The sequence below is a fragment of the Peromyscus maniculatus genome, chromosome 12 (assembly GCF_049852395.1).
Source record: "Peromyscus maniculatus bairdii isolate BWxNUB_F1_BW_parent chromosome 12, HU_Pman_BW_mat_3.1, whole genome shotgun sequence".
Taxonomy (NCBI): domain Eukaryota; kingdom Metazoa; phylum Chordata; class Mammalia; order Rodentia; family Cricetidae; genus Peromyscus; species Peromyscus maniculatus.
Genome location: NC_134863.1, coordinates 86144861 through 86172840, shown reverse-complemented (window position 1 = coordinate 86172840; position 27980 = coordinate 86144861). Strand labels below are relative to the sequence as shown.

The 27980-nt window shown below is 45.2% G+C and overlaps 1 protein-coding gene across 5 annotated transcripts in view; it reads right to left on the bottom strand.

The window, feature by feature from the left end:
• Igsf5 (immunoglobulin superfamily member 5) overlaps positions 1 to 27980 on the bottom strand; it is a 98974-nt gene that overhangs the window by 6623 nt on the left and 64371 nt on the right. For 4 of the 5 annotated variants that reach the window (XM_042259595.2, XM_042259594.2, XM_076549300.1 and 1 more), the window contains exons 3-8: positions 23710 to 24027; positions 17973 to 18272; positions 10026 to 10166; positions 5668 to 5692; positions 1942 to 2042; positions 432 to 505 (exon numbers count right to left, since the gene is read on the bottom strand). In XM_042259595.2, the coding sequence (XP_042115529.1) occupies positions 432 to 505; positions 1942 to 2042; positions 5668 to 5692; positions 10026 to 10166; positions 17973 to 18272; positions 23710 to 24027 (959 nt within the window). The remainder of the gene's footprint in view (positions 1 to 431; positions 506 to 1941; positions 2043 to 5667; positions 5693 to 10025; positions 10167 to 17972; positions 18273 to 23709; positions 24028 to 27980) is intronic. The other variant, XM_042259596.2, reaches the window with a different exon arrangement.

Genomic DNA, 27980 nt, shown 5'->3' with positions numbered 1-27980 from the left:
ATCCTTCCATGAGATGAAGGGCGCAAGGTCCCAGTGTAGATGAGGATTATGCAGATTCCAGGTAGCTGGGACTGAAAAGCTGACTCAGGTCCTAGAGACCTTTGTCAAAGAGAACAAACAACAAGCTGCACATTGCTCATGACTTGGTTGGTGCAGGTGACTATTTCCCCAGTCAGAGGACATCCTTCCAAATCATCAACGGACTTAACAGCCACTGCTATAAGAAAGTAAGAGACACCTCTCTCTGCCCCATTCCTGACAGGATGTCTGTTTGAAACAGAGGTGAAGAAGAGACCCCTTCTTCCATCATGAATACTCAACACGGACCTATCACAAAGTATGCATTTTTAAATGGATATATATGTGTATATATATATATATATATATATATATATATATATATATATATATTCCAAAACGTTCTACATCACCTCATAAGGAGAGGTATGGCTGCGTTGCTCCGGAAGGCCGACTTCACCAGATTTAGGAGGGAGAGAAGCAATCTCTGCAATAGAAGAATTTTTTTCAGTGTAATACATGACTATTTTTTTAAGTAACCATGCTGCATATTCTAATAATTAACTAATGTTGCCAAGTAAGCACATTTGCTCCTATGTAGTTCTGGCATAATGTAATCTCTGCAGTTTAGATCCAGAATGTCCCTCAAGGCCCATGTGCTAAAGACTTGGGGCTATTGGGAATAAATGGGTCCTTTAAGGGTGGAGTCCAGTGGGAAGAAGCCGGATCAAAGAGAAAATGTCCTTAAAGAAAATGTTGGGCCCCTGGCCTCGTCCTGTCTCTCTCTTTGCTTCCTAGCACCATGAATGAATACTCCATGATGCTCTGTTCACCACAGCCCCCAAGCCTTTGAAACCATGAGCCAAAATGAACCTTTCCTGCCTGTCTTGACTGTTTAGCTCAATACCCCAAGGGTGATGGGAAGATAACAGTGCTATGAGTACACAGCTATTTATCACTTTCTATTACATAAGCTTAGAACTTCAAGCTTTATGTATGAAGCTAAAAATTAGGAAAACTGACATAAACATAAAGATCAATTCCTTTCTTCGCACATTGGTCTTATCTAGACATAAGATGACCCACGGCTTCATTAGCTGACCAAGGAAAATAAACACAGGGCATGTTGAGGATGGGGCAGGGAGGTTGGGTTTAGGCCATGGTTTCAGTCAAGCTACTTGCAAAATGCTCAAAATACTCAATGAATACACAATAGCAAGAAATCCTGGAAGAAGTTAGGGGGCTTCTCAAACACAGCAGCTCATGCTTTGTGGAACTTTTTAATGTGGCACATAGAATTTGGGGTGCACAAGGGTGAAGTGAAAAAATGGGCATACTGAAAACTAGTACCCCACTCTTAGCAAGGGCCAACCCGCTGAGGGTCTTTTCCTGGGGTTTGTCTTGCCAACCCACATGGCTGAGACGCCCGTCTAGTGCTAAGGAATGGCGTGTGCCACCTGCCCTCTCATTTCATCCTTTCAGGTCCTGCTGCTGTGACATTGCCTACAGAGAGCCCCATCCCATCGTGATTACAGAACATGAGACTCTGCAAAAACTCCTCCAAGTAGTTTAGCCTTCCAACAACCATCCTGTCTGACTGCTCAGGAGCAGAGTTCTGTGTGTCAGTTGTACTTGAATTGGGTTAAGTTTGGAAGAAATTGCCCACAGTAAGTTAAAGGGCCATCCCATAATTTTAAAAGGAAGTAAAAGCTTTGAACGTTTTTTTAATGTTCATTCTATTTAAGTTTTAAGCAGAGAGAAAGAGCTTTACTGCTAAATCTACTCCTGGCTCTAAAAATTCTCCTAAAAAATCATCCAAACACTGCTTGCTCCCAGTGCCTAGATTTTTCTGCTTGAGAAGCTGGTGTCCAGGCAACCCACATCTTCCTCTGAAGGTCTTCCTGTGCCCTGCCTGGTACTCACGTGCAGCCCTTGCTTCATCCGAACTGTACCCAAAGTTCTCCTTTCCACTTTTTAACCTCGTCTCAGGATCTGCTTTGTGTGTCTTCACGTTTGCAGTTTTCCTGAAATTAGACCATTTCGGTTACAGTTTCTGCTCAGCAGAGATAGAGAGCCTGTGAAATAATTCATGCCAGTGAGAGGGAGGGATGGGGCCCATCATGGCAGGTGTGTGGACTCAACTCCCAAAAGCCCCTAGGTAGATCAAGGGTCAGTAACCTATGGCCCCTGAGCCAGACTCTTCCACCATCTGTTGCTGAAATCCAGGACACCCGCTTGCTGTCACAATTTCTGGTGCTGACTTCATGTAACAATCACAGAACTCAGTGGTTGTGCCAAAGACTTCATGGCTGGCAAAAACCCAAAGTATTTACTGTGTATCCCTCTGTGCAAAAAGTGGGTTGATCCCCAAAATAAAGCAGAGATCAGTGCAGCTCCCTAGGGAAACAAAGTTGGATGATGGGTAGCCAGAGAATGAAAAATGTTCATTCTCAACTCCCAAGAGTATCTGCTAAGGAATCAATCCTGATATATGCAAAGGTCTGCCTGAAAGATGGCTCACTGGTGAGCCACAGACCACTCAAGGGGCCAACATAAGTGAATGATGGACTTCCACGCTGTCCACAAAAATGTGATCAACAAGGGCTCCCACATACCGCAGAGGACAGTGGACACTGGGATGCTCTTAGACAATAGTGGAAAACACTCCAGGCCTGGACACACACCTACCATGTGTCCGGGTCCTCACTGCTACGGGGATGACACAGAACTCTGAACAGAATGGGCACTCAGGTTCTCCACAGGGACCCATGAGGACACTCAGAGAACGGTATTCCCTTCATACTGGAACAACCTGAAAACTGCCCCAGCCCCACACAAAGCTGAGGAGGAGAAGTCCCACAAAGAGCTAGATCACGGAATTATGTCATCAGAAAAATCTCCATCCACATGACATAGTGTGGATGGGCCTCGTTGAAGAAAGCTCTGGAAAGCAGGCATGTTTGAACGAGTATGTGTGACGATTCATTTACGTGGATCTAATCTTAAGATGTGGGAAAAGATGTCATAAGGATGTCACCTTTAGGAGCAAGGATACAATGATCCATGGGAAGTCTGAGATGAGCTTTTGGGGCTACCAACTCTCTAGTTCTGAATTTTGGCAGAGGCCATTAGCACAGGTACCTAAGAACACCGGCCATGCTGTGTACACTTTCCTCCACTTACAACTGTGAATGAAAATGTCGTGAAACCCATCACTTTTTAAAACAAATCTATACTAACAAAAATGTTTAAAGATGTTTTAAATTAAGTACATATGCATATGTCTGTGTGTGGGTATGAACATGTGACTGCTGATGCCCAAAGGGGGTATCCAATACCCTGCAGCTAGAGTTAGAGGTGGTCATGAGCTGCCCGGTGTGGGTGCTAAATTCAGATCCTGTACAAGAGCAGCCAGTGTTCTTAACCTCTGAGCCATCTCTCCAGCCACTATAATAAAATTGTTTTAACTTCTATACTGTTTGCTGATGTAAATAGTTGCTTACGTGTTTCAAGCAGAAAAGGCAGATTATAAAACTACATACATGCCTTTCATAAAAACAAATGAAATTAAAACCACCTGGAGCCGGGCGGTGGTGGAGCACGTCTTTAATCCCAGCACTCGGGAGGCAGAGGCAGTCGGATCTCTGTGAGTTCGAGGACAGCCTGGTCTCCAAAGCGAGTTCCAGGAAAGGCGCAAAGCTACACAGAGAAACCCTGTCTCGAAAAACGAAAAGAAAAAAAAAAAAACACCTGGAAAAAAAAAAGGGAAACTACTGAACCAAAGAGCTATTTGTCAGCAGGAAAACCCTTCAGAATAGTGTCAGATAAAAAGACCCCAGTATTACATAACAGTTGTTAGGGTCCAGATTGTGCAAAATGCCTGCATGTACAACTCGGCTTCGATACGTGAACACACATGCATGCATACACAAACATGGGTAACTAACTACTTCTAGACCATGGATCTACAGGTGACATTGTTTCTCAGATCTATTGGTGTTTCTTTTCTTTTTCCACACTAAATATGTACTGAATCTTCAAGAAAAATATGTATGCTTATTTTAATGCAAAAAAATTAAGTGGCTGGAGACAGCAATGTGGACCAATGGGAAGGAAAGGGCCAGGAGATTCAGACAGGCAGTGAGCCACCATCGTGCCCCCAGGACAAGACAATCCATTCTAAACCAGGAGCTGCACATAGATGAGGGACTTGACCCTGGCAACAGCTGCCCTGTCTACATCCCTGGTTCTTTCACAAGCAGAATGTTAGAAATATCACCTCTCTGCCTCAGTACCCTCAGCCACAAAATGGAAAAGACCTATACAACCATGATGGGAAACCAGGGAGATTGAAACCTGTGCAGAGCTCAGAGCAGCAACCAACTGTATGAGTGTAACTGAGTTGGGGGCGGGTCTTAGTGCTGTCATGGCTACCCATGTGGTTGTATGTACCTATTCTTATTCTCTACCATTTTGCTAAATAACTCTGGGTTGCTTTACTGTGCCTTGAAATCCTCTAAAATTCTGAGAACAGAACCCAACACTGTGGCAACAACCACCCTGCTCAGCCAAGGAGGAATCCAGGCTGTGACTCCCTGGTAACCATGGTCAAAAGAAAGGCTAGAATACACACCAGGACCTCTTTCCTTGCTCTCCCTCACCTCACATCAGGCCCCACAGAGCAGTTCCCAGACTGTTTCTGCATGACGTCTCAGAATGTAGCTGCCTCTCTCAGAACCTGTTTTTGTTTTTTGTTTTTTTTTAAAACCAGGGCCAGAGGGTGAATGGAAAGAACCTGTCGCTTGGCAACCATTACACATCCATTCATAGGACTGTACATAGCCCAAAGGTTTTCAATTTCAGAGCCTAGAAACTTTATATTATCTAATAAACACTGACTGCTGGATGTGGTTGCAGATACCTTCAGCTAAACAGCTGCATCTGAAACACTCTGGGTGACTATGTGACTCTGAAAGTACCACACACATTCACAGTGGCTATCATGTATACCTGTGAACACACAGGATATTGTGTCTACCTGTGAACATACCAGCTGCCATGTATTCCTGGAACACACTGGCTAATGTATATTTCTGTGAACATACAAGCTAACATGTAGTCCTGGAATCTGGACTTAGTTCCCTCAAAAGTGTTCGCAGACACTCTGGATGATGTGGGAATGAGAGAAATATTTCACTCCTGTCTTCTCAGTGCTGGGATGAGCTGCAGACAGTGCCTAATTTGTCTACCAGAGCAATGCTGAATGCCTTTATAGGCATCTGTCTGGCACGGCTTGCTGTCCTGCAACATGCCTCAAGTCCCAGTGCAATCTCTGCAGGTGCATTGGCTCAAAGCAGGCTGGACAACAGCCACCAACAGTCACAGTGCACAGTGTCCTCTTGTGGAGAGAGTTGCAAATGGCAGGTGCTCAGCAAACCTCCGTCTCCTTAGAGAACCTAAACAAGTCCTCTGTAGACAGTTCGCCCAAGGTTGCTTTATGAGTTTGTGACTGGCAAATGTTTTGCAGAGTGTCTGATTTCAGTACTTATTGAACAACATAAACCCCAAAACCCTATAATCCCACGCTTGAGTGTTACCATGGTTACTTGGTTTTGTTTTGGCAAAAAGCTGAAGAGGTTTCCAACTTACCTTATTTCATTTTGATAACTAGATGCTGAAAAATAAAAGAGGGTGGGGGAGAAAAATCCCATTAGCAAAATGAGGATAGTTGGTTCTAAAAATAACACTCACTAATTTTTATTGACTCTCTGACTTGATAAACCTCACTTTGACCCAGTCAGCATTCAAAGTAACTCTGCACTGAATTAGTAAGTGACTAAGCCCAAGGAAAACAGGTTCAGTATCAGAAAAATAAATACTCTGTAGGTAGCTGAAAGATAGTAGATTCCCCGTGTGTACCCAGTGAATGCTGATTGAATATGATACCCAGTGTTGTGCAGGTTCCATCGCCAAGAAGGGCTCTAAGCTGCCAAGCCAGCCACACTAGTCGTTACTGTGTGCAAAGTGTATCTTCATTGGACTACTGCAACAGTCCAGGATATAAACACTAGTGTTGCTGTATTCTAACAAACAAGACACCATGATGTTGCTACCTCTTAGTTGCTTAATGCTAAGATCCATTTTCAATCAATTTCATATGTACCAACAGTGTCAATTCATATCATTGTCAACACACACACACACACACACACACACACACACACACACACACACACGCTGTGGGATGGTCTATATGTCAAATTACTCTGATTGGTCAATAAATAAAACACTGATTGGCCAGTGGCTAGGCAGGAAATATAGGCGGGACTAACAGAGAGGAGAAAAGAAAGAACAAGAAGGCGGAAGGAGTCACTGCCAGCTGCCACCATGACAAGCAGCATGTGAAGATGCCGGTAAGCCACGAGCCACATGGCAAGGTATAGATTTATAGAAATGGATTAATTTAAGCTATAAGAATGTTTATCAAGAAGCCTGCCACAGCCATACCGTTTGTAAGCTATATAAGTCTGTGTTTACTTGGTTGGGTCTGAGCGGCTGTGGGACTGGCGGGTGACAAAGATTTGTCCTGACTATAGGCAAGGCAGGAAAACTCTAGCTACACACACACACACATACACACACACACACACACACACACACACACACACACACACACACAAGCTGCCATTCCTTCCCTAGCCAATGGTACCAATCAGTGGACTCTTGGACAAATCCACAAAATCTATAATCCAAACTCTAAGCCACACACCAAGCCTCCCAGTCTGTGTGCAGGTCCATGTTCCTCACCACCTCACTTGCCTACCCAGGCCTTCCATATGCCAAGCTCTGCTGAGGTCTAGAAAATATCTATTTCCCTTATTATAACTTTTTAGGTAATAGTCTCACCTATTTTAAATTCTAATAACATCATCTGATTCGGGTCTCAAACTAAACTTAGAAACTCCTTTATCTGCATTGTAAGGAACTCCAGTCTCCCTCCGTCAATACCCTCTAATGGTGGGACAAGCCACATGTTCCCACTCAGCTGGGGATGGGTGCAGGATTTTGGATCATTCTCTCCACACTGACATTCCAAGGCCTCTGAGCAGGATAAGCAGGACCCTCAGCCATCCTCGGTCAGTTCTCAATTAACCAAAGGCACATGGAGAATTCCCTGGGGAGCCAGCAAAGCACCAGAAAACACTCTTGCAGAAAAGTGTTTAATACATTCTATGGATTGAAATTATCGTAGTGGGAAAACTCAGAAGGTCACTGATCTTTACATTTATGCTACTATGTAGTGTAATTTCACTGCAGCCACCTCTGACCTGGTGGCACAGGGCAAACACTGTAAGTGGGTGTGGCAGGTCTCCGTTCACAACCCTAGACTTGTTGCAACAAGAGAGGGAAAGAAATAACTCACACTGGCAGGGGCTCTTCGCATCAAAATTACATAAATGACAAAATCTAGGATGTATCACAGAAATATTTTTTAAAGCAGGGTCTCACTATGTAACCACATTGGCCTGTAATTCACTGTGTAGGCCAGGTTTGCCTCAAAATTGTGACAATCCTCCTGCCTCAGCTTCCTAAGCACTAGAATTACAGACATGAGCCACTGAGCCTGGCTTGGGACTCTCAATATGCACTTTTAATTTTCATAACTAATATATAGGATGGCACTTGTAGAAAAGAAAACTGAAGAAAGAAAAGGAAGGAAGAGAAAAGAAACCACCCAGGCTGTTTACTGAACAACACCCACCAACCAACCTTCTTATAGGGCTGATATGGGGTAGACAGGAGCCTAGGAGAAGGAGAAAACCTCAAACATCAGAACTTCCCCACCAATTCCATGAACGCTATGTCAAGAATTCCCAACTGAAGGCACTGCCCAATCCACAGTACCTCCTCGATGAGATGGAAGATATTTCAACCATTCTCATTTAAAATTCAGTAGACAGCGTGTAAGGAATGGGTCTGTTGGTCAAACCAAATTCTCCTCTTGAATTCCTAGGCTTTCACTACTCTCCAACTTGTACTTTCCAAGGAATAAAATTAACCCCCAGATCAAAGCCTGATCCGTAAAGGAGCTACAGCCAGGCCGTGTCCTTACACTAGATGATGGGATTTACCTGGCTTGTCTCGCTGTGGAAGAGAGATAATTGAAAACAGCCAGTAGATCACATCTGGCACACACACAAAGTGTTCACAAATTTAACAGCACACGTCAAGTGACAGGTACCCAAACACCAAATCTCAGCTCTTATGAAAAATAATTTGCCGGGCGGTGGTGGCGCACGCCTTTAATCCCAGCACTCGGGAGGCAGAGGCAGGTGGATCTCTGTGAGTTCGAGGCCAGCCTGGGCTACAGAGTGAGTTCCAGGAAAGGCGCAAAGCTACACAGAGAAACCCTGACTCGGAAAACCAAAAAAAAAAAAAGAAAAGAAAAGAAAAAAAATAATTTAACTGTAGAAAGTGTTCAAATCAGAGAAAAGACAAAGATTCAGCACTTAGAAAGTTCTGGGCTGTCGCACGTCAAATCAGCCTTCAGCATTCAAGCTTCAAACTGTCAAACTCTATAACAAGCCCCCTCATTCTAGACCCTGACCTCTAGACTAGCTGCAGCTTCCACATGGCTGGGGGTGTCTCAGCAGACCCATTCACGAGACCTGTGCGACACTTCCATGATTCAGCGTGTGCCTCGTTTCCCTTTTTACCTCTGCAGCCTCCCTCGCCTGCACTGGGGTTTTTAGACCACAGACTAGGAACGGCATGTGCCCACCAATGTTATTCTAGAAAAGCAATTGCATGTTAAATAGCATACCACCACGACTGCTTCTCCTTGCAAATAAGTACAGAAGTCAAGCAGCCCAGCCTTTAGCAGGAAGGTCTCTCATTCATCACCTTCTCAGATGTGGGAACAGATGCGGGGTCCCCTGGGCCCTAGAGGACTGGCCCTCTCTTCCCATGATTCCTTCCAAAGACTGAGAGCCTCACTTCTTAGTTCAGTTTTGCTTGGCTCAACATCCCTGTTACCTCTATCCCAGCTCATTAAGGCAGAACAGGAGTATTTTTAAATATATGTATATATATATATAATTTTCAGGCACTGCGTGACAAGTTGATGTGAGTAGGCATTGGGAAATTACTAGATGGAGCTAATCCATATAACCATCATTCCATACATGAGTCACTTTTTAAAGGAAAAACATTAGAGATCTATTTTCAAGTCGTGATCTATTATGACTAGTACAGGTCTCCGGAACATGCTCGCTCTAAACAAAGTCTTGCACGCCTTAACCAGCATGGCCCAGCCCCTCATTCCTAACTCCGGAAGCCACCATTCCACTTTGCTTCTGTGTGTTCAGTTGCTGAGTGTCCCACAAACAGGCAAGGTCACACCACACCTGCCTTTCTGTAACTGACTCATTTCTCTTCTCATATTCCATTTCACTGCATTGTCCCAAATAACAGGATTTCTACATTTTTAAAGGTCAAGTGGCATCCCCTTGTGTGAATAAATGTAAGTATGTATGCATGTATGTATGTGTGTATGTATGTATGTGTATGTGCACTCATGTGTAGCACTGCCTTTACACAACCATCAGCTGATGGGCACTCAACCTGTTTTGATATCTTATCTATCGTGAACAGCTCTGCCATGAACATGGGAAGGCATATGTGTCTCTGAACACTTGTTTCACTTCCTATGGATATTCACCCAGCAGTGGGAGAGCTGGATCACACATGATTCCATTTTCAGTCTCTAAAGAACCTCTATATCATTCTCCATGGTGGCTGTACCTGCTCACATTCCAGCCGACAGTGTGCACGTTTGCCTTGTCAATTCTTATCCTTTGCCTCTGTGGTGGCAGCCATCTGCCAGGGTGCGGTGGCATCTCACTATGGTGGGACTCATCTTCTGAAGAAGTTGATAAGCTCACTCACTTCGCCCGCTTGTACCACAAATTCAAAACCCCATAGAGATTTACATGGAAAAACCATACCTTCTTTTTCTCTCCTGGAGATACCACAGCAGCAAAATACTATAATCAGAGCGATAATCAGGATCAAGAGCAGGGAAAAGGCCACTGCCAGCAGGACGATGGCCCAGGTCGGCAGCGATGTGCCTTCCTCACCAATACTATCTACGATGGAAGAGACAAAAGGAGTTCAATGACATCTGTACCTTGTAGACTCACTGATTCTAGTGGGATCTAAGTTGCCCTGTGTCTTCAATAATAGAACTCTTCAGTCTGCTGCAGCAGGGCATCTCGGCCAACCTCCCTCCTGTGTGTTTAATGACTCAACAGTATCTCCCATCCCAGTATTTATTGGTACAAGTAATTGCTTTGTAACCTAGGTCCAATTGTCAGTTGGTTGAACCTCCCACATTCCTGAGAGCTGGATAAGGGTGGGCCAGCAGGCCACTCCCAGGGGTTAGAGTTCTGATTACCATGCTGGGATGGTTAGCCAAAACTGTGGACTAGAGAATAGTGGGTTCTGGCATCCATGTTCCCATGCTCTGTGATTCCATTAACCAAAGGTAATAGAAGCACCCCATGGGAGGGCAAAAGTCCCTGGGTACACAGCTTCCCCAAGGTCCCACCAGAGCCTTCCACTAAATGCATTTCTCCTACAGTCGAGTGAGCTTTCCGCAGCTCTTGTGGGACCGATGTTACTAGTGTCTTACTTTGCCCTCCTGCTTTATCCAGTAAGCATGGAGTAGGACAAACATAAGCTGAGGCAGGAAAAGCAGGGAATGAAAGGAAAATATGGAAGGAAATAAAAAGGAAGAAACAACAACCTTGTTTGTTGGTTTGGTTTGGTTTTTGTAACAATGTCTTAGAGCTGATATGCTGGCTTTGGGTGTTCATATAAATTCAATTGTTCATTAAAACTGTGTGTAATTAAATATACAGTTCCTTAGTTGTATTGCCTACATTTCAAGTGCCAAATTAACCCAGGTGGAGCATATCCACCATCCTTGAAAGTCTTGCTGTGTGGCACAGTCACTGGCTTGTGGGAAGAATGTGGATGATCCCAAGGGAGCCTTAAACAATATTTCACTCCTCTGTGCCCAAGCAGGAACCACACAGAAGTCAAACCACAGACAACCATGTTGACCTGTGGAACCATGCATTGTATTCAACAAGGTCTGTCAGCCCACCTCACTGGTAGCTTGGTGAAAATGAAGTAGAGGCTAGCCACTAGAACATTTAAAATAGCAGGCCTCCTCTGAAGGAACATGGGGTTTGCTTTGGAACCGATGGTAGGGGAAGCTAATAATGAAAATCTCTCTTGGAAGCTCTCCCCATATAGAGCTTTGCTTAAGGTTGATTCTGCAGCTGTAGCTGGCTGTTCCTATACCAATGTTAAATGCTCAGAATATGAGTAAAATGCTTAGAGAAGATCACTTCTGCCCCAGTTCTCAGTCAAGAGTAAGCAAGAACCCAGGCACATAAGAAGCCACAGGCAGCCGGGCGGTGGCGGTGCATGCCTTTAATCCCAGCACTTGGGAGGCAGAGGCAGGTAGATCTCTGTGAGTTCGAGGCCAGTCTGGTCTATAGAGTGAGTTCTAGGACAGTCAGAGCTACACAATGAAATCCTGTCTCGAAAAACAAAATAAACAACAGAGTGCAAAGAGTGCATAGACTTGTCTGAAAACAAACCAGGGAACTGTCTGTGCTTTGAAGAATTATACGATGTTTTTAAAAATACTTGTTTTTGTTCTTCATGAATTGCTTATATTTCTTTATTTCTTTCTAGAGAATTAGAAAGTGTTGGGCAATTTTGATGACTGCTTTATTTTTAACAGCTTATATTTACTGTTATTTCAAACTGCTGTTGTTTCCATTTCTGCTTATGTATCTTCTAAACTCCTTTAAGATCAAGTGTTGTGTGTAATATTCCTTATACCCCACATACCTAGAATGTACTAGTCATGATAGATGGATGTGTGATGGACAATGGATAGATAAATGACAAATGGGTGGGTGGATGGATGAGTAGATGGGTAACAGAGAGAGAGGGATGGGTAGGTGAGTAGATGTTAAATGGGAATACAGACAAATGGGTGGTAGATGGATGAGTAGGTGGACAGAAGGGTGGATGGATGGATGGATGGATGGATGGATGGATGGATGGATGGATGGGTGGATGGATGGATTAAAAGCTGAGTTCTTATCTGCCTCCTGTACTGGGTAGTCAGCCACATTAAGACAGGTCTAGATCTCTCCTTTCTCCCTCACATTACAACATCCAGAGAAGAATTGCAGGGTATAGGAAAGTCCAAACTACTTTTCTAATGCCTTCTGTTGCCACCTCACCCAATACCTCTCTGAGATAAGATAGGAAAGAGAGAGAGCCCTACCCTACACAAAGAACTATAGGGAAAGCTGAGAACAGGAGAAATAGTCTTCTCCAGGGAAGAGCATACAGATTGGATATCCAAAAACAAATAGCCAGCCCTGAGAATATGACACACAAGTAACATTATTCAAACTGACTAGGTTGTATTTATGTATTTAGGAATACATGCATATATATATATATATATATATATATATATATATATGCAATGACAGAGAAAAGAGGAGGCATGAATTTAAAAGAGAGCAAAGGTGAATAAATGTATAGGAGGATTTGGAAAGAGGAAAGGGAAGGGGGAATAACATAACTATAATCTCCAAAATGATTAAAATGCAAAAAAAATGTGATGAGGGGGGAGTAGGAGTGTACCTTTTCCTTATCATATCTCCCCAACCCCACAAACTGGGGTGCCATCACAAGGAAGTCCCACAGTCAGAGAGCACAGCACTGAGCATCACTTGTAATGCCCACTGAGCAACCAGATTCAAAACCTGCTCCAGTGAGGCAGGGTCAAGAGGTCTGCAAAGGCACCCCAAATGCTTCACATGCAAGTGGCTGGTGACCCACACTTGGGGAGTATTAGTCAGGCCACTCTGCCTCATTATGGGATATGCCCATGTTTCCCTTCCCATGAATACAATAATGAGATTATGAAGGTCAGAGCTGCGTTCTTGACTCTCACAGTTCAGGTGGAAGCCTGTCAACTGTCAGCCATGTTGGGCTTCCCACTGGAGGACCTAGTCCCTCTTGTGGCCCTGTTTACTTTCCGGGTTGCCTCTGGCCTCTGGCTTACTTGTCAGTCACAAGTCTTGATCCACCAGGTTGTTCAGACTCAAGAAAGTGTGTGAAAGTTTCTGAGGTAGGGCTCGTGTTCACGATCACCATGGATACCCTGCATCAACTGAGATGGACGCTCTTTCTCAAAATCAAGTTTGCGAATGTCACAGATTTTCACAATAAGGGAGATAGCTGGGGTTAGACATGAGGCCTGTCTCCTGATGTTAAGCGACAGGCTTGCTATCCTAGCTAGGACAACATGTTCATTGACTACTCAAACATTCCCTGCCCATAGCCTCTCCTTCTCCTACTTCACATTCCAACTTTGTGTCAAACCAGGCTGGATCCAACAACCTTCCTCACTGAGTAGAGAGTAGGCACTCTCTCTCTACACTTTCTCCTTGCGTATGCCTGTGTCCAGCGGAAAGGCCACCTCCTGGAGCTGATGACTGAGTCAACAAAGGAAAGAGAGACTTTATATTATTACTCATTGTCATCATCCTTAACTCAGCCACCATACCCAGTCCCACTCAACATCCCCACATTGAAACAGTATGGGTATTAGCAGCCAGGGGGTTCATTTCACTTCCTATTTGCTGTGACCGTTCTCCCCTGGAAGTCCAGCCTTCCTCGGAGTCTCACACTTAGGAGACACTTCAGCTCAAATCTCCTCTATCCAGTCTATCATGTTTGAAGTCATCAGGAAGCATAAGTCACAACTGGAACTGCACAGGTGTCTTATTTTAATAATGTTTTTCATTTATCACCTGTTACATATATGTGTGCACATGTGTTCCTCGCTATATATTATTTTTTTAGTAGAGAGTCATTTTTAGAATAAATGCATTTGCAGCTGATTGAAAACAAGTAACATTCATATTACTAAGCCCCCCCAAAATGTTAATGGATAGAAAAACAGGTTCTTGAAATGATTCATGAGCCAATCTGTTCACAGTGTAAATAACACAGGAAAAGGCCCTGGGAGCCTGCCCCACATCTCAGCACAAGAAAGCTAAGGTCCTCAACATGTCTCCTACTCTGTCACAGGCCCTGTCATTATGGAATAATCCCTCCAGGGAAGCACCGTTTGGGTCTTACCTGAGATAAAGACATTTTCAGGGCATCTGGAAAGGTACGGTCCCTGCTTTGTTCAGGACAGAGGATGCATGATTCAGGTGAGTGACAGAGCCCCTGGGGAGGGCGGATATACTTCACCTGAGCAACCCACGGTGACTACAGGAGCTTGTCTCCCGGTTTCCACTTCAAGCCTTTGTCCCCTACAAGCTCCTCAAGAACACGTAACTGACTTTACTGTGTGCTTGGGGGCTGTCCTTTCCTGATCTGTGAAGGAAAGAATAATTTCCCCCAAATGTTCTGAAAGAGTTTGTAGAACTTTAAAGGGTTGCATAGAATTCTCAAAATCAGCTACATGGCCATAAAATGCCACCACCGTGTGCAAAGCCAGTACTGACCGGAGAGGACATGGGTGTCTGAGTCCCTAACATAAGCAAAAACTGCTCGCTCAGGAGCAGGAACCACATGAAGAAATTGTCTTAGACATTTCTAGATGCTGTTTCTCCCCAGATCGAGAGCTCTGGAGACAGGCACTACAGCTATTTCAGCTTCATGGATAACAGAACAGGGGTTCAGAGGGGTTAAGTCACTTCCTCCCAAGTCACAGAGCTATCCCATGTGTAGGGGAGATATCCCATCTACGGTCTGTATAGATTGTGGTACCTGACCAGCTAAAGTAGAAAGTGGAGCTTTAGATTTTGGGCTAACTGCTCTCAAACCAGTTATCTGGGAACTCAAAATCAAAGATACTGTATTCCCTAAAAGTCAATTAAATGAGAACTTCGGAGAAGGGCTGAGCCTTGGCATAGGCATTCAGGATCCTCCAGTGACTGACCCCACAGCCAGGACACAAAACAGCTCAATTCATTGCCTGCCCATTTCACATGCAGGAAAACTGAGCCTCGGAACTCAGTGTGACATGCCCAGAGTCGTGTCATCAGGGAGGCCGTGTGGAAATAAAGGTCTGGGTCAGAAGACTGCTTCTCCAACCCAAGGAACATCAGAGATTGACAGCAGTCACCAGAAAGAACAGAAAGGCTGGATATCACCTGCCCCACACACCCCAGGAGGAAGCCACCCTGTTTACTGTGACCTCGGAGTGGAAACGGGATCATACCTACCACCTTCTCCGCCCCTGACATTGTCACTTCTCATGGAAATGAACTGTAATCACATTAGATCATTGCACTCTGCAAGATGCTCATGTGCGCTAGAATGCAGCTTCCTGGCCATCGCTTCACAGCCTACAATCAGGAGACCCGACACTGAGGGACTCAGAAGAGCACAGGTGGGACCAGGCTGTTCACCTGAAGATCTCTTTGTTGGGCCTGACGCGGTGTTGTATAGCTCTTTCCTCCCAATGGGATAGTCCCTCTTAGAGGAAGAGAGAGGATCATAACACTCAGAAAGGTGTGGAAAGCTTCAAGACTCACAAGGTTCTTCCCAAAGGCTATGTAAACTATAACAATTGCAGGAAGACCCTTCAGTGGAACTGCCTGCAAGCTGTGCAGGGAGTTCCGAGGATACAGTGCTCCCGAATCGTCAAGCTGGTGATGCATGTGACTCATTCATGTTCCTGTGAGTAACCCCAATAAACTCCTTGGTGCACCCAAGTAGACTTGGGTGAAATGATTTCTTTGGTGTATCACCAGTGTCCTATCTGGAGTGAGTAAGTATTCGTTCACATCTCTCCCCAACACATAACAAAGGGGCTTTGCTTTCTAATGTGGCTGTCTGCTGCCCCACAGGTTTGTGATTTCAGTAACTGAGAAGCCAGCTCTAAAGACTTGGCTTCCTCGTGCCTTCTTCAAGGGAGTTTTTGATCTCTAGGACAGCACATACTTTGTGACCTGAGTCTGTTAGACTTCCTAAGCTCACCTAAGGAATGAAAATCATCCCCCAGCCTTGTGGTACAGATGTGGATGCAGAACTGAGGTTCCCCACCCCGAGGAAGTCTGGCAACTCTCACAGGTGGCTCACCTCTCCACTCTCCATGAACTTGACCTCAGCTCCTCTAGCTCCACAGCCAAGGTTGAATGAGGTCTGCAGCTAATAAAACTTGCATAAAACACACAACACAGAGCCAGATACCAGCTGCTCTGATCTTGATGAATAATTTAGAAACGAATTACCCTTTTGCAAATGAGTCCAATAAAGCAAGGCTCATTGATGCCTACCCGCAGAGCCTTCCTTCCCAGCCCTCCGGCCTACAGCTGCTGTAATTAAGGCGCAGTCCCAGTTAAGGAAGAATTCCACTGATGGGGGAATGAAGTGCCCTTCCCTTCCACTTTCTCCTTCAGAAAAAAAAAGGGGGGTGGCAGAGAGCTAATGTGTAAGATTCATTTCTAGAAGGGGCCGTCCATCAAGCTGGAGCTCTGTGCTACCTCATTATCTTGGTGAAATGTCAATAGTCAGTGCTGGTCTATTTGGTGCCAACAGAATTTTGTCTTTCAATCTTCCCTGTCAAAGCCTGGACCAGACTTCCTTGTCTCTAAGCAGCTTATAGGAGAGCTGGACAGGGGCAAAGCAAAGGGAAGATGGTCTATCTGATTGAGCAAGAGTTAAAAGGCTAATAAAAAATGTCAGAAGGACACCTGAGGGACCAAGCTGAACACCAAGAAGAATAAGGGCAGGAATAGATTATAATGGACAGGATAGAACTGAATTTTTACAAGAGAGACAGGCAGACAGAGATAGAAAGACAGATATGGACAGACACATGCTCACAGAAGCCATGTGAAAATAAAGGTTGGGGGACAAAGGGCTACTTCTATAAGCCAAGGAATATTGAAACAAGAAAGGGAACCAAAGAGATTCTCCCCTCCTCCCCAGGAGTCCCTTCCTCTTCTGTAAGATGAAGAATTTACTGTGAGTCTCCAGGGCTCAGGTGACTGGAGTTGCAGTTAGTGGTAGAGATCCCTTGCCTAGCACATATGAGGCCCTGGGCTTATGCCCAGCACCATCCCTTCCTCCACTGAGAGAGAGAGGGGGAGAGAAGGAGGGAGAGAGGGAGGGAGGGAGGGAGGGAGGGAGGGAGGGAGGGAGGGAGGGAGGGAGGGAAGGAGAGGAAGAGAGGGAGAGAGAGAGAGAGAGGGAAGGAGGGAGAGAGAGATAAATCTTCATGTCCTATCACATCACCCCTGTACCCCTGAACCCCTGCCCATGCCAACTCGGAGCTCACAGGCTCCACAGGGCCCTTAATGAACAACATTAAAGATTCTGCTGTGTCACAATATATTCCTCTGGAAGACAAACACTTTAAAGCTTTGTCACCTAGTCAAGTTAGACAATGAGATGCTGTTTTGGTTTTTCTAGACAGAATCTCACTTTATTAACCAGGCTTCCCTGGAACTCACTGCATAGCCCAGATTGGCCTCAAACACTAGGCAATCCTCCTGCCTCAGCTCCCAAGTGCTAGATTTATAAGCACTAGCCACCACACCTGGCTTTATTTTTGAAAAACATTAAGTATTTGTCTCTGAACCTGCTACCTTCTTATCTAAGTAGCGGACAGGGCTTTTCAATGGTCCATTTACAAATAGGAAAAAGAAAAACTCTCAAGAAGGAATTGTAAGAACAGGTAAGATCATAGACTCACTGAGCCCATGGCACTGGATTTACCTCATCACCATCTCCACCCAACATCAAGGTCAAAGTCCAGGTTGGCCATGACCGAGAGCCTGACCCTCCCATGAATAGTCATAGCTTTCTGGCTGGTGAGGCTCACTTACCAGGTGGGGGCTGAACCACAGTCAGGTTGACAGTTAAGGACTTGCTGGCCTGGAGGTTCATCAGCTCTGCCACACATGTCAAGGTACCATTGCCCAGCGGTGTGAGCGTCAGGACACTCAAGGCCCTCGTAAAATCACCCGGATCCAGAAGGGAATAGTAGCTGGAATGGCTTACTGGGACCTCAAGCTCCCAGGAAATATCTGGAAGTGGGGTCCAGCCCAGAGCATAGCAAGTCACATTACAGGGCTCACCCTCCGTGACTATACGGCTGTTGCTAGAAATGTTCAGGGTCCCCATAACTAAAGAGAAGAGAGAAACAAGCTCAAGAATAACAGCCTTACGATTCTCCCAATTTTAGCTTCAAATTACATCTCATGAGACTTTCTTCCCAGGCCCCAGGAAGGCTGTGTCTGCCCCAGGAAACCATAGTTCAGGTTTTATCTGCCATATCTACGTGCACCTGCTGGGTTCTTACAAGAAGGTGAAGTGTCTCCCAAGAATAATGAGAAATAAAAGCCAAGGACCCCTGGAGTGGAGCTACAGGATTCTCTTAGGCAGTCCTGGAAACAGAAGCAAGGAAGGAAATAATCCATATTCTTTCCCCTGAGACTCAGAAATAGCAAATATCTTCTCTTAAGTTTGGGCCAGTCGCCTTCATTTTACAATTTGGGGTCATAAACTTTTTTGTTGTTTGTTTTGTTTTGAGACAAAGTCTCGTTAGCCCAGTCTGGCCCCAAACATCACTCCACTTCTTGTCTCCATCTTCCAAGGGCAGGGAAGACAAGCATGTGCCATCTCATCCAGTAGTAAACTTAAAAAAAGAACTGCCTTGGATATTCCTTTAAAATATGCTTCGTCATAAATTACATCAAAATCAAATCTATTATGCACTGAACTAACTCAATGAAGTTTCAGAATTATTGACTTAGACCAATATTTTCTTAAAGGACCCACTTGCCAGAGGCAGCGTACACGCTGCAAGGAATCCATCTGAAAATGATGTTTACTTGTGCTGACATTTCCAAAATAACCTGAAGGTTGGCCCTGGCAAAGACACAGCCTTAGTGACATACATAGGCATTCAAATGTTCAAATTCAAACATGCTACAAGGCACCACCCCCAGCTGCTTGATAGAATGGAAAGAACACTGGACAGAGAATCAAAAACTCTACTCTCATTCATGGTTCTGCAGCACAGCTCCATCGCTCAGAGCAAATCACGGAAATTTGGGGTCTTGGGGCTCCCACTCTGCGTTTTCTATCTCTAAGGGGATAATTTGACCAGAATGCATGATTTTCAAACACTTTGGTTTCAATTCCTTTTTCAAAGCCACCAGAGACTCCAAAGAACTTCCTTTGTGTGGATAGTAACTACATAAATGATTATAAAATATTTACTTAAAAGTAACAACCGTAACTCATTACCTGTTAATGTAAATGAACACGTTTCCACTAAACTGTATTTTTAAACTAATAAAAAAAAATAAATAAACCAAGTAGCAATGTTTACCTATGCAAATCTCTGTTGTGTTCAGCTAGATTTCCAAGCTGCCAGCTTTATTCATATGTTACAAGACTGCTTTGTTTGAAGAGTGCAGAAAGAAATCTGACTTCCCACAGAAGCGCAGCTGGAGCAGCACAGAGTGTTGGATGGCCTTTTTAAAGAACTGTGGGTATTCTTTGAGACCACTTCAAAACTCAATCAGGAGAGTTCTCTTGAAGGTAAGCTCACGAGAGAACCTGAACCCACAGTGAGTGAGGGCTTTCCCTCACTCTCCCTCTAGCCTGTGGCTCTATCTGGCACTTGACTAGATTTTTGCCCTTGTGTGATTTGTGTGTATCACCATACTCAGTCCTGTGGACAATGCTGGCCTGCGATTTAGAAGACCTTTGCAACATGTGGCATGAAGCTCCCCTGTGCACTCAAGAGAAGGAACCTGGAAAAGAGTCACTCGCCTGTTAGCACCGCCTTAGGTCGTTATGAGAAGTCATGCCCTGGAGTGGGGGAAGACCAGAGTGGCTCTGCCATATCTCTTCACTCTGAAATGTTATACTTCCTGGATGCTACCTGAGAATACGCAAGATGTCTGTGCTGGCCTTAAGCCCTCCTGTAGATGAGTCAGTGAGACTGGGTTGGCTTAAATCTGAAGGGCGTAGGTTTCACATGCTCATTGTTTTTTTCAGCTCCTCTGTTTTGTTTGATGGACTTAAGATAGCAGACAATGGAGGCCCTCCGGATGCCTCAGCGGGGAGTCGCTTGCTGCTGTGCCTAATAGCAGGAGTTTGAGCCCCAAGACACTCGGTGGAAGGAGAGAACGAACTCCCACAAGCTTCACCCATAAACACTCTTGCACGTGTGTGTGCACAATGAATAAATATCAAAAAAAAATTATGATGACAGGTCCTAGGAGGGATGGAACTGCCTTAGATCATGACAGAAGAACATGAACTCAGGTCCTCCGGTCCTTGGAAAGCTAGAGAGAGCATTGTATGAATGAGTGAATGGCAAGTTGGGCAGTAACTGGGCCAGTGCAGCCATGTGGAGGATTTGCTGTGTCTCCTCCCCGACTGGAGGAGCCTTTTCTGGGTTATCCACTCGCTCTCCTGACAAACAGGTATTCAAAAGTGAGAGGACTCGAGCTGGAATTGTATCTATCTGCTCTATTGAAACACGGGAAGGAAAAGTGAATGGGCCTTGGGTAGTTTGTGGACGTTTCCTTTCTCCAAGACTGTGTTTCTGGGGAAAGCCTGTTGCTTAGTGTTCCTGTGACAACAGTGCAGCTCTGTCCCGCTCCGGTCCCCATGCAGGGCCTCAGAGAGAGCGTCAATGCCCTGGACACTAAACCCAAAGGCTTCAATTACCACTACTGTATACAGTTTATGCCAGACGCATTCAGGCAGATGTACAGGCTTGGCGCTTTGGGAAACACTTCAGAACTGCGTGCATTTTTCAGCTGTACATGCCATGAGCACAGCAGTAAGGAGCCCCACCTTTCAATCTGTATTCCCTTGATGTATGACTACCCACTTCCTCTCTCGTGGCCCCGAGGGCTGGGTGTGGGCTGAGATCCCGACTTCTATCAGGCCCCAGAGAACTGACCATGGACTGAGACCTCACTCCTACAGCCCCCATATGACCTACTTCTACTCTCTCAGAGATGCCCCCACTTCAAGAAAACACTATCTATGAGTATTTAAAATGTGTCTCTATGGGGGCTGGAGAGATGGCTCAGAGGTTAAGAGCACTGCTTGTTCTTCCAGAGGTCCTGAGTTCAATTCCCAGCAACCACATGGTGGCTCACAACCATCTGTAATGAGATCTGGTGCCCTCTTCTGGCCTGCAGGGATATGTGCAGGCAGAACACTGTACACATAATAAATAAATAAATCTTTAAAAAAAAAAGTTGATTCTCTTAAAAATATATACATAAATAAATAAATAAAATGTGTCTCTGAAGGTCTGCTGTCCTGAAACTGTGTGTGTGTGTGTGTGTGTGTGTGTGTGTGTGTGTGTGTGTGTGTGTGTGTAGGTCAGAGGCCAGTCAATATTAAGTGTCTTCCTTAATCATTCTTCGTCTTTTTTTTTTTTTTGGAAACAGAGTCCCCCACTGAGCCTAGAACTCACCAATTTGATTAGTCTGGCTGTCCAGCAAGCCCCAAGTATCTGTCTGTCTCCACCAGCTGGAACTGCAGGCTTGCACTACTACATCCAGATTTCCCATTTGGGTTCTGGGAGAATCAAACTCAGCCTCTCATGTCTGCATAAAAGCACTTTACCAACTCAGCCAGCTCTCTTCTATTCATCTTTGGGTCCCACTAAGTGCCTAGAACAGTATGCTTTGTCCAGGAATTAAAAAAAAAAGTTCATGTGGTAATTTCTACGAGCCAGACATTACAGTGAAGGCTTTCTATCGACCCACCCATCCCATGCTACAACAGCCCTCCGATGAGCAACCCAGAGCCAAAGTCACTGTGTGGATGGACATAACACTGAATGGGACAAAGCTTTGGAGTCTTCGGTGGTTTTGACACCTGACCCTCACAGCAGATGTGTGAGCTGAGCAGAGGGGCCTCATCCAGAGGAAGGAAGGGAGCCAGCGCAGGGATCTCACTGGTTGACAAATGAGAAAGGTAAAAGCAGAACTCATGTCCTGTGTTCTTTTCATTGTAACTGAATTACCACCAGAGAACCTGGGCATGCAGACTTGGCCGAGAGTTCTAGGTAACCCATGAAAATCACTACTTAGAAAATATCACTATACCATTAATGAAACCACATGAATTAAAGATAACCCAAAGTAAAGAATCACCAATGTAATTCAATTTCTTAAGTAAACAATCATTTTTAAATGCAAATACAAATAGATAGACATGCTTTTCCACCAAATATTATCACATTTGATTTGGCAACAGACAGAATCTGGCATTTCACTGGGGTAAAGAAATAAGTAGATATAAAAAAAATAATCTTAAAGACATAGCTTGTAATCATGAGAAATGCTGTCACAGAAATCAAAACTCGGGAAAGCTTGGGACAGGGCTCAACTCAATGGGAGAGCCCTGGATAGAGATCACAAAGACCTGGGTCTGGTCCCCAACACCATAAAAAAATTTAAAAAAATTAAAATTAAAAAAAAACTGATAGGAAACTGTAATCCACTAAGCACAACCTCTATTGATAATATATAAACTCACTTTCAAAACGTGTCAAGGGGTTTTGATTTGGGTAAAACTATCTAAAGCCTCATAAGACACATCCTTTATCATTGTGTAATGATCTTCAGGAGACCAAATTACCTTTACAGATGAAAATAAGTTATGGTAGTATAGACTAGTGTCTACCCTTTCCTCTCAAATACGTGGCGTGTTTGGAGAACATACACCTTTGACTGTAACAGCTATGGACACTGGAGCAAGAAGAAAAACAGGCAGAGAGAGAAAGTGCTTTCAAAGAGAGAAAGCCGTTACAGCAGTCTTCCGTGTCCATAACGTGTATGATGAAGGATAAGCTGGTACGCAAAAAGCTAGAGAAGAGGTCATGACCGCCAGCTGCCCAACTCTGGGGAGCTGCAACTACATGAAGAACTCCAGGAGATGGCTTCAGAAAGGCAACTAGACGCCGGAGTAGATTAGATGGAGAAGAAATAAACCCATTTCAAAAGGGGAGTGGTGAATAGGATTAAACAAGGAGAGGGAGCCAAACAGGAAAGGAGGGAGGGAGAGAGGGAGGGAGGGAGGGAGGGAGGGAGGGAGGGAGGGAGGGAGGGAGGGAGGGAGGGAGGGAGGGAGGGAGGGAGAGAGGGAGGGAGGGAGAGAGGGAGAGAAGAGAGAGGAAGGGAGGGAGAGAGGAAGGGAGGGAGACATGAGCTCAGCAAGCATTTGCTCCGAATATTCAGCATAATGAAGTCTAGACTCTGCAGGAAAGAAGGATGCAGGGGTAGAGGGACGTAACCAATACACACAAAAGCAGTCATCAGTTCAGAATTGCAGTACATGCCGCCATATCCGAATGTGGACCCCAAGTGTCACGACACAGCTCAGAAGGCCCTCTGGACCCCAAGTATCACGACACAGCCTCAGAAGGCCCTCCGGACCCCAAGTGTCACGACACAGCTCAGAAGGCCCCCGAGTGTCACGACACAGCTCAGAAGGCCCCCGAGTGTCACGACACAGCTCAGAAGGCCCTCCGGACCCCGAGTGTCACGACACAGCTCAGAAGGCCCTCCGGTGACTCACCTTGCACTGAGAGGAAGGCGGTTCCAAACACGTCGCTGTTCTGCAGGCTACACCGTACAGACCCCGAGTCTCTGGGCTGCACATCGTGGATGATCAGCTCGGAAATGAAGCTGTTGCTCCCATTGTAACTGGCGGAGGTGAAGCGGTCGTTGGTGATGATGGTTTCCTGGGAAGTGATACTCAGCTCCACAACATCTTTGAGAGCCCACATGATAAGCTTCCAGCCATGGGTCACAGTGCAGTTGAAGCGAGCCTCTGAGCCCTTCAGGACTGTTACATTTTGAGGACCTTCTATGATCTGATAACTGGATCCAGAAGCTAGAAGGCAACCAGTTTTTCAGGGCAGTAAATGAATTAGCTGACATAAGTCAACGATGTCATTTAATCTTCTGTTTGCCAGCTGTCATGCTCTGAGTGTCCATCAGAGGGCTCGGCCTCTCAGCCTTATTGGTCCTGAGGCCAGGGACCAGGGCTGCTGGTAGATACATGGCCAATGCATGCCTCCTTCCACTCTCCCCTAGAGGAGAAGCACTGACTTGAACACCATTCCCTAGAAGCTCACAGTCTAGAAAACAAGGTGGATAACATCCTGAAGAATGACACCCCAGCGTAACCTCTGACCTCCATGCACACACATGCACACCCACATAAACACACACACAATGGAAACAGTCTCCTTGACATAAGAAACTTCCTGGATTCGGTTAGCCAGCATTTTATTGAGTGTTTTTGCATCAATGTTCATGAGGGAGGTTGGTCTGTAGTTCTCTTTCTTTGTTGCAGCTTTGTGTGGTTTGGGTATCAGGGTAACTGTAGTCTCATTAAAAGAGTTTGGTAATGTTCCTTCTGTTTGTATTGTGTGGAACAATTTGAAGAGTATTGGTATTAGCTCTTCTTTGAAAATTAGCCTTGGTGCAGTGGGAAGGGGCTTGGACCTGCCTAGGCTCAGTGTGCCAGGCTCTGCTGACTCCCCATGGGAGACCTCGGTTTGGGGGATGTCGGGATGTGGGGTGGCTTGGGAGAGAGGACTCGGGGGTAGGAGGAGGAGGTGGGATCTGTGGGTGGTATGTAGAGTGAGTAGAAAATTTCTTAATAAAGAAAAATGAAAACAAAAAAAAGAAACTTCACAGTCTATACTAATCACCTCTCCATTTTCCTAGTCCAGTGTGACACTCTATCTTGACATTATGCTACAGTCTCAGACCCCACACTGCCTCCTTCTTACTGGATCTTTGTAGTGAATGGGAAAGCAGAATGGACATGTGGCTAACAGCTGGGGAGAAATAAGGGATGTAGAGTAGAGGGCAAACAGAATGGCCCTGGTGATAGGCCTTCAGAGGAGACAGAGCCAACCACATTAGATGATGGAACCCACTGAGGAAGAGCAGAATGAGAAGGAAGGGGTCCCGAGAGGAGCCCAGGCAGGTCTGAACTGTGTGCTGAGCTTCTGGGATGATGACAGAAAAAGCCAATGTCACTTCTGGGCCACCAGCTGCACCCCAAAACATCCCTGCACATGCATCCAGGGAGAACATCTCAAAACAGGTAGATGTTTGTGTATAGCATCCCCACCCTACCTCCATGCTCCAGATGTCTAAGAGTCCCATTACTTCGGGTAGACCAGATGCTCCTTCATAAGATCATACCCTAACACCAAATTCATCCTCAGAGCAACTTTCTCTCCATCTCCAGTTTGTCCCAATTCTACCCTTGGGCCACTAGACAGTATTAAAGTACCAAATTTATCAAGTCTTTCTGGCCCAGGGCCTTTGCACATGAGCAGCCTGGAATCCAGTCTCACTTGCTCCTGGGTTCCTGGCCCAGTCATCTGCCATCTCAGACCATCCTGTTTATGCTAAACTGTCCTACCATGGGCTCTCCACTGAGAGGTTTCTTCAAAGAAACTGGCACAATGGTGACTTACATGTTTTGTTTCTGTCTTTGTTCTCACTCAATGCCTGTTTGTCCTTCTAGGCTCTGGTGCCTATGACTCAACTATGTGACACTTACCAGGGGTTCAGTGAATATTTGCTGAGCAAATAAATGAGGTAACCAAGAACTATGTAAGTCATGAGATTATGGGCAAGGTAGAGAGGAGGAAGGAAGGAATGAGAGGAGAGAGGAAAGGGAGGGAGAGAGGAGAGGAGGGAAAGGCTTGGCAGAGCCCTGTGGGCATGTGGAGCTAAGTCTGTAAGTGAAGATGACTCAACTCCACAAGACTTTGTGGGATGAAATATCTAAGGGGTTCAGTATCATTATAAATTCCCCCTGGGGACTCTAAAACCAGCCCATAATACTCTGCCCTCCTGATGTGGCCATCTTCAAACCTCAAACCAGATCCATCTTGATTCAAACCAGTACTTAAGACAATATCCATAAATATATATATATATTATATATATATATGGTTTTATATATATATCTGTGTGGTAGAATATTATTTTAAGATGTGTTACATTTGCTGTGGGACATTTGTTTAACAATACAAAGATGTGTTGCATTTGTTTATGTTGCATTTGTTTAACTCTGTGAAGCTGTGTTACTGTGCCTGTCTAAAACACCTGATTGGTCTAATAAAGAGTTGAATGGCCAATAGCAAGGCAGGAGAAAGGATAGGTGGTGTTGGCAGGCAGAGGGAATAAATAGAAGAAAAAGAGAGATCAGGAAGCAAGAGAGATGAAGGAGCAAGAGAAGGAGGAGAGGAGGACATCAGGGGGCCAGCCACACAGCCACACAGCCACACAGCCACACAGCCACACAGCCACACAGCCACAGAGTAAGAATGAAAGTAAGATTATAGAAGTAAGAAAAGGAAAAAGCCCAGAGGCAAAAAGTAGATGGGATAATTTAAGTTAAGAAAAGCTGGTGAGAAAAAAGCCAAGCTAAGGCCGGGCTTCATAAATAATAATAAGACTCAGCATGTGATTTATTTGGGAGCTGGGTGGTGTGCCCCTCAAAAGAACAGAAGCAACCAACAACATTTCTGATTATATATCTTTCTGATTGTATATCTATGATTTTATATATATATATATATATATATATATATATATATATATATATTTCTAAACTATACATATATCAGAAAAACTAAACCCAGAGTTCATCCAGTTCTTTCCAGTCATTAAAGGATCTTTGTAACCTCAAAATGCCCCTACAGTTTGGATTAATGGTGGCCTATTAGCCCCAGGCTCAGTCCCTAAACTGTTCGCAGACCTGGTGTTCCTCTCTACATGCCCAGCAGGCCCCTACAGACTGCTCCTTACTGTGTGCTGTTAGATGGAGGACCCTCACACCTTTACCTCTGGACTCCTCAGTCAGGTGCTCCTTGGCTTCACGTGCAAACACACCCAAAAGTGGAATTTCCCAAACCTGACCCTCTGATACACTGCCATTTCCTACTTAGTTTCACTCTGTTTCATGTCTGTTGACACCATCACACCTGGGCTCTTAAAGCTCAGTGTCTGCCCATCCAGAATGGGGCACTCAAGCTTCTGAAGTACAGACAAGCATGGCCGCCCACACAGTTAGTAGAACTGGGAGCATTTGGGGAGCCGAGGGACAGATGGAGCTGTTCATTGGGTGTTCTTGTCTCCAAGTGGATGTAAGGATGAGTCGGTTTGTGACTTGAGTTTGTGACAAGTCGTCCAGGGCACTTTAGCCTGCAAATGTCCCTGCATTACTTCTGCTCTTCTAGACAGCATGCCTCCAAGTTGCCACAATAGGAGACACAGAGAAAGCCAGGTCCCAGAGGCAGTGGACAAGGAGTCAAGACCTAATTAACCCACAGCTGGGTGCACAGACTCTGAGGGTTTTGAGACCTTCGGAGTCAGTCCACCCCACTCCACACGGGCCTTGGATCCTCGGGAGTCCACCCCAGCTGATGCCCCAGGATTCCTGTTGACAAGGCTGTGTTGAGGGTCAGAGACGTGCCACATTATGAGGCTTGGGGATCCCACCCTACATACCACAAAAGTCAAGAAGACACAGACAGGAGACAACCTGAGCCAGCCTTTCCTTGAAAGATACAAAGAGATTGAAGAGGTGAGAAGCAGGTGGGAAAGATATCTCAAAAAGTGAAACAATTCAACCTCAGGCACCTCATGGTGTAAGGGAACATCCTAATGGGGGCCATGCAGGGGTCAGAGGCACTAAGGGGACCTTCTTGGGGTAGAGTTACAATAATAGGAATGAGAGCTCCTGAGGGGGTGGCCATGAGACAGAGATGCAGAGGAGGGCCCGGGGAGGACCAACTGTAGCCAATCCTGCTG